Raw genomic sequence first — 11,975 nt, forward strand, 5'->3', positions numbered from 1 at the left:
GGTTTTTGTAAGTTACTCAGAGGTTGAGGGAGATGGTTGTAAAGGTCTCTGTGCAGGGGATCAAGGTGGTTTGGGTTCACATTCTCAGAAAGGGCAGTGTGGTGTAGGGGTTAGTATGTCACATGAGGACATGGGATGCTGGGGTTCCAGGGCCTATCTGACTGCGGACCAGTCACACTCTCTGAGACTGATCAACCTCACAGGATTGTTGTGAAAGTCAAATTGATGAGGGGAGGTACATGTATGTTGTGCTCAGCTGCTCAGAAGAAGCACAGGATAAAAATGTATAGGCCAAATGAGGAAGGCCCTTAGAAAGTTAAATTCAGCAGGAGTTTCTCATTTTTGAGTCAATGTCCATCTATTGAATAGAGTGGCGTATTGCTTGATCAACACCCAGTGCAAAGAGGCCATACAAGGCTTCAGCACGACCATTAGCTTATTTTTCTAGTGTTTGATTGGACTACTGTAAAACACTCTACGTGGGGCTGCCCTTAAAGACAAGTTGGCAGCTTCAATGAGTGCAAAATGAGACTGTCCACCTTTTAATTGGAGAGAGCCTCTCTTGAATACATTGCATTTGTTTTCAAACATTTGTGCTGGTTTTTTATTTGTTTCTGGGTTTGATGCTGGGTGCTTCACAATCAGGGACCCACCTACCTAAAGGACCCATTTCCTTATGGCCCCCTGAACCAATGATGTTTTTCCAGCCAGCCCTTAGTCATGGGGTTCTAATCCACATACTTCTCCTAGGACTTATAAGGTAGTCTGCCACAGCAGGTTAGGAGGGCACCATTAGTCTCAACTTTTAGGAAATACTTGGAAGATTTTCTTGAAAGACTGGGTGTAATTTATTTATTTATTTCCTTCATTTATACTGTCCTCAGTGGGGACTCAAAGCAGCTTCCATCATTCTCCTTTCCTCCATTTTATCCTCACAGCAACCCTGTGAGGCAGGTTAGGCTGAGAGAGTGTGACTGGCCCAAGGTCACCCAGCCAGCTTCCATGGCAGAGCAGGGGTTCGAACTTGGGTCTGATCCTCACCCAACACTCTAATCCCTGCTACACCTTGTATGGGGGGGGGGAGTTAAGAATTTTCGGTTTGGCCCATGCATGTGAGACAGGTGGTGTAATTGGTAGTTTCACCTCTCAGCATGTGGTGGCCACCTCAAGTCTTCGGAGAAAAGTAGGAAAGTTTTTAAAATTATTATTATTTATTCAGTTTATTAATCAGAGCCAGTTTGGTGTAGTGGTTAAGTGCGCGGACTCTAATCTGGGAGAACCGGGTTTGATTCCCCACTCCTCCACTTGCACCCGGCTGGATGACCTTGGGCAAGCCGTAGCTTTGATAAGAGCTGTTCTTGAAAAAGAGCAGTTTCTGTCAAGAGCTCTCTCAGCCCCACCTACCTCACAGGCAGTGTTCCCTCTAAGCTGAGTCAGCGATTTTTAGCCTCCAGCTCACACATTCTTTGTCTTAGTTCAGGAAGGAGGGCTCCAGAGCAAACTCATCTATGCAGTAGCCAAATTGCTCGCTCACAACTTTCATGCCAGTAGCTCACAAAGTAGAATTTTTCCTCAGGAGACTCCACAGCTTAGAGAGAGCACTGCTCATAGGGTGTCTGTTGTGGGGAGGGGAAGGGAGAGGAGTTTGTTAGCCGCTCTGAGACTCCTTTGGGTAGTGAAGGGTGGGGTATAAATCCAATCTCCTCTTCTTCTTAATGGCCCTATCCCAGCTTACAACAGACTTTGGGTGATGTACAAAAGGGGCATAATGCCATAAAGATATACAACATTAAAATTAAATATACAATTTGGTTTTTAAAAAAGGAAAGAAACCAGAATAAAAGTCCAAGATGGCATCCTGTAAATTTTTTAACCCAATTCTGGACTACCTGGTCATTTTCTGGGCAAGGGGAGAGGGAACTCAGGACAGAAATACAGAAGAGGGCAGGAGGGAAGGGAGGGTGCCAGCCAGGGAAGAAACCGTTACTGCCCTCAACCAAAAGACTGGCAGAGCATCTCTGCCTTACAGGCCCTCTAGAATTGCAGAGGATCCCGCAGGGTCCTGGTGTCATTTGGATGAATTAGGATGTCATATGGTTAATCCAGGGGTGAGAAAGTTTGGTTCAGGCTCATTGTCGACTTCTGGTATTTGTGAAATGAGAAAGTCAAGCACAAGTCTAACCATCTAGTCATTGTTCTTAAACAGAAATGCAACCTATACGCAAAAGTGAACCCAAATCAGTCAGAGTCCCATTTTCGCAATGGACTCCTTCCCCTTTCTGTTAATTGACAAAAACTTAAAAGAATTATGGGTGAAACAGAGCTGGGGAGAATTTTACGGTGGACTTTGTCACATGCAGATTTAAGAACAAAAATCCATTTGGTTTGGAAGTGGCTGAGAGAGCCCAAGTGCTCGGCAGGGGCCAATAAGAACTTTACGGGGACTGTGGAGAGCTAAATGAGATCTGGGCTGAATTGTTCTCCTCAGGCTCGCTTCGTAAACAGTACGTGGATATTTGGGAAGGGGATGTGCCACGTCAGCCGCTTCGCACAGTACTGCTCCCTCCACGTGTCGGCCTTCACCCTGACAGCCATTGCGGTCGACAGGCACCAGGTGAGGTCTTCCTTTATGGTGGACGGCAATGGGTAGGTTTTGGTTTTCTTCCGAAAGCATCTTTCCCAGACAAGTTTTTCTCTGTGAGAAATGAGCCAGCACTTACGATTCAAAGGGCCTCATCACAAAAGGGCTCAATATCTCACACCTACGTCATTCTCATTCAAACCCCCACCCCAGCCCCGTGAAAATCCTATCTGTGTCTTGGGTTGTGGGATCTGGGGATGTTGTGCCACAGGCCCCATGTGGACTCATGAATTGATGGTTGAAGCATAGATGATGCTGCCATCTTCCAGCTGGTCTGGGTCTGGATTGGAGACCTTCTAGGACTCCTGTGGAAGCCATCTTCGTGTTTCCGTGATGGAGGAAATACACAGGATGTAAAAGTCATAAGTGACTTTCTCTCATTTCTGAGGCCTAGAGTAGTGGGAGGCCATGGAAGAAAGGCAGAAGACACTCAGCTGACACACCAGAAGACCTGTTCGCTCGGCCTCTTCCTCTCCTGAGTTGGAGAGCCAGTATGGAGAGCAGGAGCCCTCAAGCTTTTTTGAGCCTGTGGGTATCTTTGGAATTCTGACATACTGGTGGGTACACCCATAACATGGCTGCCACAGAAGACAGGGCTACCCACCTCCAGAGGAAGTCCAAGAGCAGGGGAGAAGAGGGGAAAGAGGAGTTAGAGACAGAATTATACTGACACTGTGGTGGCAGCAGCCACCGAAGCAGTGTTATTTTAAACTGGAAAGCCTATCAGAAGCTGTGCTGGGCAAAAGCACCACCTTGAGAGCCAGTTTGCTGGGTGAAAGCCCCACCTTGAGTTTGGTATAGTGGTTAAGAGCGCGGACTCTAATCTGGGAGAACCGGGTTCGATTCCACACTCCTCCACATGAAGCCAGCTGGTGTGACTTTGGGTGAGTCACAAGTTCTTTCAGAGCAGTTCTCAAAAGAGCTTTCTCAGCCCCACCTATCTCACAGTGGGTCTGTTGTGGGGAGGGGAAGGGAAAGGAGATTGTAAGCTGCTCTGCGAATTCCTTCGCGTAGTGAAGGGCAGGGTATAAATCCACCTTCTTCCTCTTCCACCTGGACACACCATCTTTCTAAAAAGACTTGGCAGGCACCAGAATCCTCTTCCACCTGTACACACCATCTTTCTAAAAAGACTTGGCAGGCACCAGAAAAGGTGTCAGTGAGCACCCAAAAGAATAATTTGGAGGGACCTCTGGGTCAGTATATGGGTAGGAATTTGGTAGACCTGGGTTCAAATCCAACTCAGGCATTAAGTTCCCCTGGGTGGCTTTGAGCCATCACACACTCAGCCTAACCTACCTCATGAGGGTTATTGTGAAGATAAAATGTAGGAGAAGAGAACCATTTTGCACCACCCTGCACTCCTTGGAAGGGAAGGGTGGGGATAGAAAGGTGCAGGACAGAAAATGGTAGGCACTAGGACCATGGAGGAGACATTGGGCAACTGCCAGGAATGTCTTCCCATGACTCATGGCTTCCCTTCCTTCAGCAAGGGAGGTTGTTTGTTGATAGTTGCTTTTTTCCAAATTAAAAGCAAATTCTGCACTCTTTTGTGCATGAAGTTAAAAACAAATGGTTACTTTATGAGTAATTGTGTTAAACGGCTTCCCTACAGGTGGTCATGCATCCCCTTAAACCTCGGGTCTCCACCACCAAAGGTCTCATTTCTATTGGCATCATATGGATCACGGCCGCCTGCTTCTCCCTCCCACATGCCATCCATCAGAAGTTGTTCACGTTTGAATACAGGTGAGGGTGCTGACTTCCTTTCGGCAAAGACGTCTGGATCTTTTCACCAGCAATTGGTAGAAACAGCGGGGGGGGGACATTTCAGACTGAAGTCTGGTTTTACCCTGAATGCTCTCTTATCAGCCTTTCCCTCACAAGAACATCAGAAGAACCCTACTGGATCAGAGCAGTGGTCCATTTAGTCCAGCATCCTGTCTCACACAGTGGCCAACCAGTTCCTCTGGAGGTCCAGCAACAGGGCATAGAGCCTCAGGCCTTCATAAGAACGTTAGAAGAGCCCTGCTGGATCAGACCAGGGGTCCATCTAGTCCACCATCCTCTCTCACACAGTGGCCAACCAGTTCCTCTGGAGGTCCAGCAACAGGGTATAGAGGCCGAGGCCTTCATAAGAACATAAGAAGAGACCTGCTGGATCAGCCCAGTGGTCCATCTAGTCAGCATCCTCTCTCACACAGTGGCCAACCAGGTCCTCTGGAGGGCCAAAAACAGGGCATGAAGAGGAAGGCCTTCCCCTGATGTTGCCTCCTGGCTGAGATTCAGAGGCTTAGTGCCTCTGAATGTGGAGGTTCCCCTCAGTCACCATGGCTAGTAGCCATTGATAGATTTATCCTCCACGAACCTATCTAATCCTCCTTTAAAGCTGTTTATTCCTGCAGCCATCACGACATCCTCTGGCAGCAAATTTTCATTTTAACCACTCTTCCCCCAGGCAGGATGTAGAACAGCTAATAGTTTGTTCTGTTGGCATCTGTAAAGACAGTGTGGCAAGCCAATGGGGCCTCCTAAACCCTTGTCCTAGGAGCAAGGTGGAGGAGACCTGGCTTGCCCTAGTCCCCCCCCCCCATGCATACACTGGTTGCCTTTTTATTGCAACCAGTTAATAGTATACATGCTATGCATAGAGTGAGGATTAGTCAGCAGTGGGGTAGTCAGTGCAAGAGACAGCATCTCAAGGGTTCTGTTTGGAGGCAGGAAAAGATGCAAGCAGCAATCTACCCTGGGGTGTATGAACACATTGCCATCCATCGTTGATATCTGGTAGGCTAATCTGGGTATATGATTTGATTTGATTTATCATCAAATGCTCCACATGGATTGATGGTTAATTCCCGCTAGGGTTACCAACCACATGGTGGAGCTTGGAGTTCTCCCAGAAATGTCGATCTCCGTGAAGATAGATTCAGGTGGGGGTAGCCGTGCTGGTCTGAAGCAGCAGAAAAAAGTTTGAGTCCAGTGGTACCTTTAAGAGCAACAAAGCTTATACCCAGAATTAAGTTTAGTTGGTCTTAAGGTGCTACTGGACTCAACCTTTGTTTGTCCAGACGACCAAGATCAGAAATGACAGCTTTGCTTATCACATCCCCATCGAGGCAAACACCTGAAGCTGCCTTTCACTGAATCAGACCTTTGGGCCATCAAAGGCAGTGTTGCCTACTCAGACCGGCAGGGGCTCACCAGGGTCTCAGCTCAGGCAGGGAAAGGTCTTTCACATCACCTCCTGCCTGGTCCTTTTCACTTGAGATGCCGGGGATTGAACCTGGGACCTTCTGAAAGACACACAGATTATCTACCACTGAGCCACGGCTCCCCTCCTTCTCCAGATTCTGGTGCCAGGAGGCACCAACCCCAAATCTCCAGGAAGTCAGAGCTTCTCCGAAATCTCCCAAGTCAGAGCTGCCAGGCCTAATTCTTGGGAGATAATCTTAAAATTATTCATTTGAGAAATGGCAAGAAATTGAATTAGTCTTTTCATCTAATGGCAGCCTCCATTGGTTCCTATATAGCTAACAGGATACACTCCCCAAAGACAAAAAAAAAAAATTCCAAGCCAAGCAATATAAGAGAATTTCAATATATCATAAATCACAACATGTATGCACAGGTATGCACAATATTACAAAAGTAATGTATCATAAATCACAACATGCAAAGAGGTATGCCCAATATTACAAAGTCAGCATTAGAAAGTAAACATCAAAAGTAAAGCAATTCCAGTCAGAAATAAATATTAAACCCACATAAATAGTCTTAGCAAACATAAGACACTTATCAAATGTCCATAAATACTCCAAAGGAGGCACAATAAGGTGACAAGTCACTATACTGCTTTACTCAACGGTAGTTCGATGGATGATTCAGACTTTCGGAGAACAACCTTTATCAAGAGGTATTTTTATCTTCCTCCACAAGAACAAGAACAATGAGGCCCAGTGCCCAGTATTAATAATAAATTGTAGATGGAGCCCAATTGCCTCAAAACAATTCCTCAACGTAGTGGTACAGCATGTAAAAGGCTTGGTGCTTGTTCGTAAGGCTTGTATGTAAGCACTGGCATAATCCTTTATAGACTATTTCATGGTTTAGTTAGTTACATTCAGTTTCTTTCTCTGGAGAGTTATGCCAGACTCCACACTCTGCTCAAGGGACATGTTCATTTATGAATAATTGTCAGTCACAACACTTCATATTCTGGGTCTAGATTTTATAAAACAATCTGTCCTTTTAAAGTCAAGTTTAAAATTAAATAAGCCATGGTTTAAACAGTGGATAGTAATTTCTGCATGCAGCCCCTGCCATTACGACCCTCTTATTACGGTAACCGAATCCCCGAATTCACCGTGTTCATTCCTGTCCCCCCCCCCCCCAACTGCAGTGAGGAAGTCACCCGATCCTTGTGCCTCCCGGATTTCCCTGAACCGGCTGACCTCTTCTGGAAGTACCTGGACCTGGCGACGTTCATTCTGCTCTACATCCTGCCCCTCGTCATTATCTTGGTCACGTACATGAGCGTTGCCAAGAGAGTCTGGCTCCGCAACGCCGTTGGGGACATGACCGTCGAGCAATACTTCACCCTCCAGCGGAAGAAGAAGACGACCATTAAGATGCTGATACTGGTGGTGGTCATTTTTGCGGTCTGCTGGTTCCCCTTGAACTGCTACGTCGTCCTCCTCTCCAGCCAAGTCATCGGCAGCAACAACGCGCTCTATTTTGCTTTCCACTGGCTTGCCATGAGCAGCACCTGCTGCAACCCTTTCATTTACTGCTGGCTCAATGAGAATTTCAGGACAGAGCTGAAGAATTGCCTCAGTCTGTGCCGGAAGGTCCGGGGCCCAGGGCCGCCTCCTTCGACTGCCCTGTCCTACAGAACAGCCTGGCGAGACAATAGCAACTCCAAGGGGTCACAGGACTCCCACGGCCTATCGGCACCCCAGTTCCAGTCAGGGAAAACTGACCTGACGTCTGTTGAGCCTATAGTCGCTATGAGTTGAATGTTGTGGCCGAGTAAGCAATTGCGTGGCCCTTAGCAGGTAGGATTGTGTGTGACCCTAGTACGGGAGTAAGAGAGAAAATTACCTCCCGGTTCAGTTGTCCTCCCCGGGGAAATCACAGAATCGTAGAGTTGGGAGGGACCTCCAGGGTCATCTAGTCCAACCCCCTGCACAATGCAGGTAATTCACAAATATCTCCCTCCCACACTCCAGTGACCCATGCCCAGAAGATAACAAAAAATCTCCAGGATCTTCAGCCAAACTAGCCTGGAGAAAAATTGCTTCCTGACCCCAGATAACAAAAAATAGCAAAAAATCTCCAGGATCTTCAGCCAAACTACCCTGGAGAAAAATTGCTTCCTAACCCCAAAGTGGCAATTGGCATTTCCCTGCGCATGTAAGAAAGGGCCACAAGAACTAAGCACAGATGCAGCCATGCCTGCCCTCCTTCTCATGATCTGCCTAAGTTCACATGTCTGCTTGTTCGGTTATGTAATAAGCTTTGCTTGCCTTTGTTTCCAAGAGCTGCTTCTCGTTTTATACAACTGAGTGCAAATACTAATGAACTAAAGTGCTTCAATTTGTTGTGTACTCCTTTAGGCTGTTGTCATGCAGTGTATTTACATGCAATAAATATATTTTTTCCCTTCACATTTCTACACGTGTCATGCAATCTATTTAAAGAAGGCTGCTAATTTTTTTCTCTGCTCAGTTGCTACTCTGTCCTTTTCAAGGCATTGTTGTATGAACTGAAGAGAAGAAGAGATTGGATGTATACTCTGCTCTTCATTACCTGAAGGAGTCTCAGAGCAGCTTACAGTCTCCTTTCCCTTCCCCTCCCCACAACAAACACCCTGTGAGGTAGGTGGGGCTGAGAGAGCTCTCTCGAGAACTGCTCGTGAGAGAACAGCTCTGAAAGTACTTGTAACTGACCCAAGGTCACACCAGCAGCTGCACATGGGGGAGTGGGGAATCAAACCCGGTTCTTCCAGATTAGAGTCTGCACTCCTAACCACTGTACCAAACTGGCCCTTGGTGGTGGAAAGTGTTCTCAAGTCACAACTGACTCATGGCAACCCTGTAGGGTTTTCAAGGCAAGAGACATTTGTCAACATTTGTCTTTTCTTGCAATATTTTGTGCTGTGGAAAATAGTGTTGCCTGGAAAGTTTAAGAGTAAGTATCAGGTTGGGGGTAGATAGGTCTCCTTGGGTACAGACTTTCACAGAACCAAGACTATCAACTGAAAAAGGCCCAACTATTCCCCCCCATTTTACTTCTAAGCAAAGTATCCTTTGCTGCCCTGAAGAGTGGAAGGGCTCATTCAAGGTGAGATGCTCACGCCAGACTGGGTCTGTGAGTCATATAAGAACATAAGAGCCCTGCTGGATCAGACCCGTGGTCCATCTAGTCCAGCATCCTGTCTCACACAGGGGCCAACCAGTTCCTCTAGAGGGCCAACAACAGGGCATGGAGGCCGAGGCCTTCCCCTGATGTTGCTTCCTGGCTCTGGGATTCAGAGATTGACTGCCTCTGAATGTGGAGGTTCCCTTCAGTCACCATGGCTAGTAGCCACAGACTTATTCTCCATGAATCTATCTAATCCCCTTTTAAAGCTGTTTGTGGTATTCAGGAGTTTATGAAGATGCTCCTGTAAAATGGGCGACGGCAACTGAATAAGGCTGTAGTTTACAGGGCGTAATGGTTCAGCCAGTCCTGCCCATATGCTCCAGATTAGTATTCCAAGTGGGAATTTGCTCTGAAGGACTGACATTTACATCATCCTTCAAGATTAGTTTTCCTGCTGTTCTTTTAAGATGGAACTGCCAGTCCTTGATACAACTTATGAGGCAGTTTACACAAACAGTTCTTTTCGCTTCTGGCTGCTTTAATTTTTTTTTTTTTTTACTGCATTAATCTATCCCATCTTTCACTGGAAAGCGATCGCCAAGCTACTCCATGCACTGATTTTTCCTCTCAGGAGAATGTTAATTTCTCAGCAATCTGGCTCGCTTTTGCTGCCTTAGTAATTAATGCACGGTTCTTCTTAAAGGTCTTTCTGGAAAAAATTCCCTCTGGCATGTGAGAAAGGTGAAGAAACATCCCCAGAATTACTTTACCAATGTGGTGAAAGAAAAGTAATCTAAATGCCAGAAGATTCTGGGAACAATGCTCTAACAATATCTCCTGGTGGTCCCTGGCCCAAAGTACGTCTGCCTAGCCTCGACTAGAGCCAGGGCCTTTTCAGCCCTGCCACCTGCCTGGTGGAACACGCTCCCTATTGAGATCGTGGCCCTGCGGGATCTTCTTCAATTCTGCAGGGCCTGCAAGATGGAGCTCTTCCGCCAGGCCTCTGGCTGAGGCCCATCTATGGCCTCCCTGAGGTGGCTGCCACCCACCCACCAACAACCAGCCATATCCATCTGCATCAATGGGCCAGAATCTCTCGACTGTAAGCTGTAAGTACTGGTTTTAAATGTTTATATTGTGTTTTAGAATTTACTGTATTTATTGAAATATGATGTAACCTGCTTGAGCCCTGGGTGGGATATGAAATAAACAAACAAACAAACGGAAGGGGAGAGCTGATATCTTAGTGATGGACTAAGAAGAGCCTTGCTGAATCAAACCAGTAGTCCAGCAGCCAACCAGATGTCCTGGAAGGCCAATTAGGGGAGAGCACAGGGTTCCGGACCCTCCCCCGATGCTGCCTCCCAGCACGGGTATTCAGGATTTTACTGCCTCTGGGTGTGGAGGTTCCCTTTTAGCGATAATGGCTAGTAGCCATTGGTGGAGCTTTCCTTCATTAATTTGTCTAATCCCCATTTAAAGCCATCTGTGCTCATAGCCATCACCACATCCAGAGCGAGTTTGGTGTAGTGATTAAGTGTGCGGACTCTAATCTGGGAGAACCAGGTTTGATTCCCCATTCCTCCACTTGCACCTGCTGGATGACCTTGGGCAAGCCGTAGTTCTGACAAGAGCTGTCCTTGAAAGGGCAATTCTTGAAAGCGCTCTCTCAGCCCCACCTACCTCACAGGGTGTCTGTTGTGGGGAGGGGAAGGGAAAGGAGTTTGTAAGCCGCTCTGAGACTTCAAGTGAAGGGCGGGATATAAATCCAATCCTCCTCCTTCTTCTATTACTGCACAATAATTGTAAGCGCAGACCACCCATAAACATGTAAGTCAGGGGTCCCCAACCACATCGCACCTGTGGCCACTTCTTGATTTTTGAGAACAAGTAGCGGGCACCCCAAGAAAATGGCTGCCATGTGGGTTCAAACCGTCAAAATGTTTCACAGATTATTTGGTGGTTCCGGGCCAAACACCCTCCTATGATGGAGGCAGCTGTTTCCAAGTGTTCTGAAGCACTTCCTATTCCGGTGAAATTGACAGAAGCTGGGATTGTCCAGTATTAGCGGAGGTCCATAGCTTGGTGATCGAGTGTATGATTTGTGCACACAAGGTCTGAGGTTCAGTCTCCAGCAACTCCATGTATCAAATCTCCTGTTGCAGGTCTCAGACAGTAGGAACTTGAAGTACGGCTGCCAATCAGAAATGGGATAGATGGGATGGTGGGGTGACAGTGGGTGATTCTACATCTGGCATTCACTCCCCATTTTCTCAACACTAAGGGAAAGGTGCAGCTCAAAACCGCATCCAGGTACCTGGGGGCAATGCCGTACTGACTGCAAAGTCACCCCTGAACGGCCATAAATCTATGCAGAAGGTACCATAAAGCCTGATGATCAAAGAAAGCGAAAGCGGGGGGCTTCCAGTGGCAGGGATCCAACATGGCCGCCTAAACCCGCAGCTCCGTCCTACCCTCTGATCCCCTCAAATATAACTGCGATCTAAAACAACAAATCATCATAAAACTTTATGGAGACTGACTCATTAAACTCAGGGCACAATGGCAAACCGAAACTGAAAAAAATCCAGACCACCATAGCATTCCAACTGTCGACAACAAAAACGGGCCTGAAACAACTCAGCAAAAAAAAAATGGCGACCGGCAGAGAAGATCACATTAACCCAGAAGCTAATGTGACGCACGCTACTCTTTCAAAAGAAATGTATAACTTAGAGAGATCAATTTCAGAAAATACAAGAAAGGGGACCCATGGAAATCGTGGGGGGGGGAGAAGCGGGGGAGCTCCATGCAGAGCAGGCGGAGGAGGCCTCAAGGTCCCCCCCCCGCTCCGATGCGAGGTTGGGCGGCGCGCAGCTGCCCGGGCCTTGCTGATTCCCCCACACACAGCTGATGCGAGGTCCGGGCGGCTGCGCCCGGCCTCGCATCAGAGCGGGGGGGGATCACC

General features: G+C 47.4%; 1 protein-coding gene across 1 annotated transcript in view; it reads left to right on the plus strand.

Annotated features, from left to right (window-relative positions):
• Positions 1–7,659, plus strand: part of GPR83 (G protein-coupled receptor 83) — an 8,497-nt gene extending 838 nt beyond the window's left edge. Inside the window, exons 2-4 of the mRNA XM_015410285.1 lie at positions 2,489–2,614; positions 4,257–4,390; positions 7,044–7,659. Coding sequence (XP_015265771.1) covers positions 2,489–2,614; positions 4,257–4,390; positions 7,044–7,659 — 876 coding nt within the window. The remainder of the gene's footprint in view (positions 1–2,488; positions 2,615–4,256; positions 4,391–7,043) is intronic.
• Positions 7,660–11,975: the final 4,316 nt, after the last annotated feature.

This window comes from Gekko japonicus, unplaced genomic scaffold, assembly GCF_001447785.1.
Source record: "Gekko japonicus isolate JY-2015 unplaced genomic scaffold, Gekko_japonicus_V1.1 scaffold1306, whole genome shotgun sequence".
NCBI lineage: Eukaryota > Metazoa > Chordata > Lepidosauria > Squamata > Gekkonidae > Gekko > Gekko japonicus.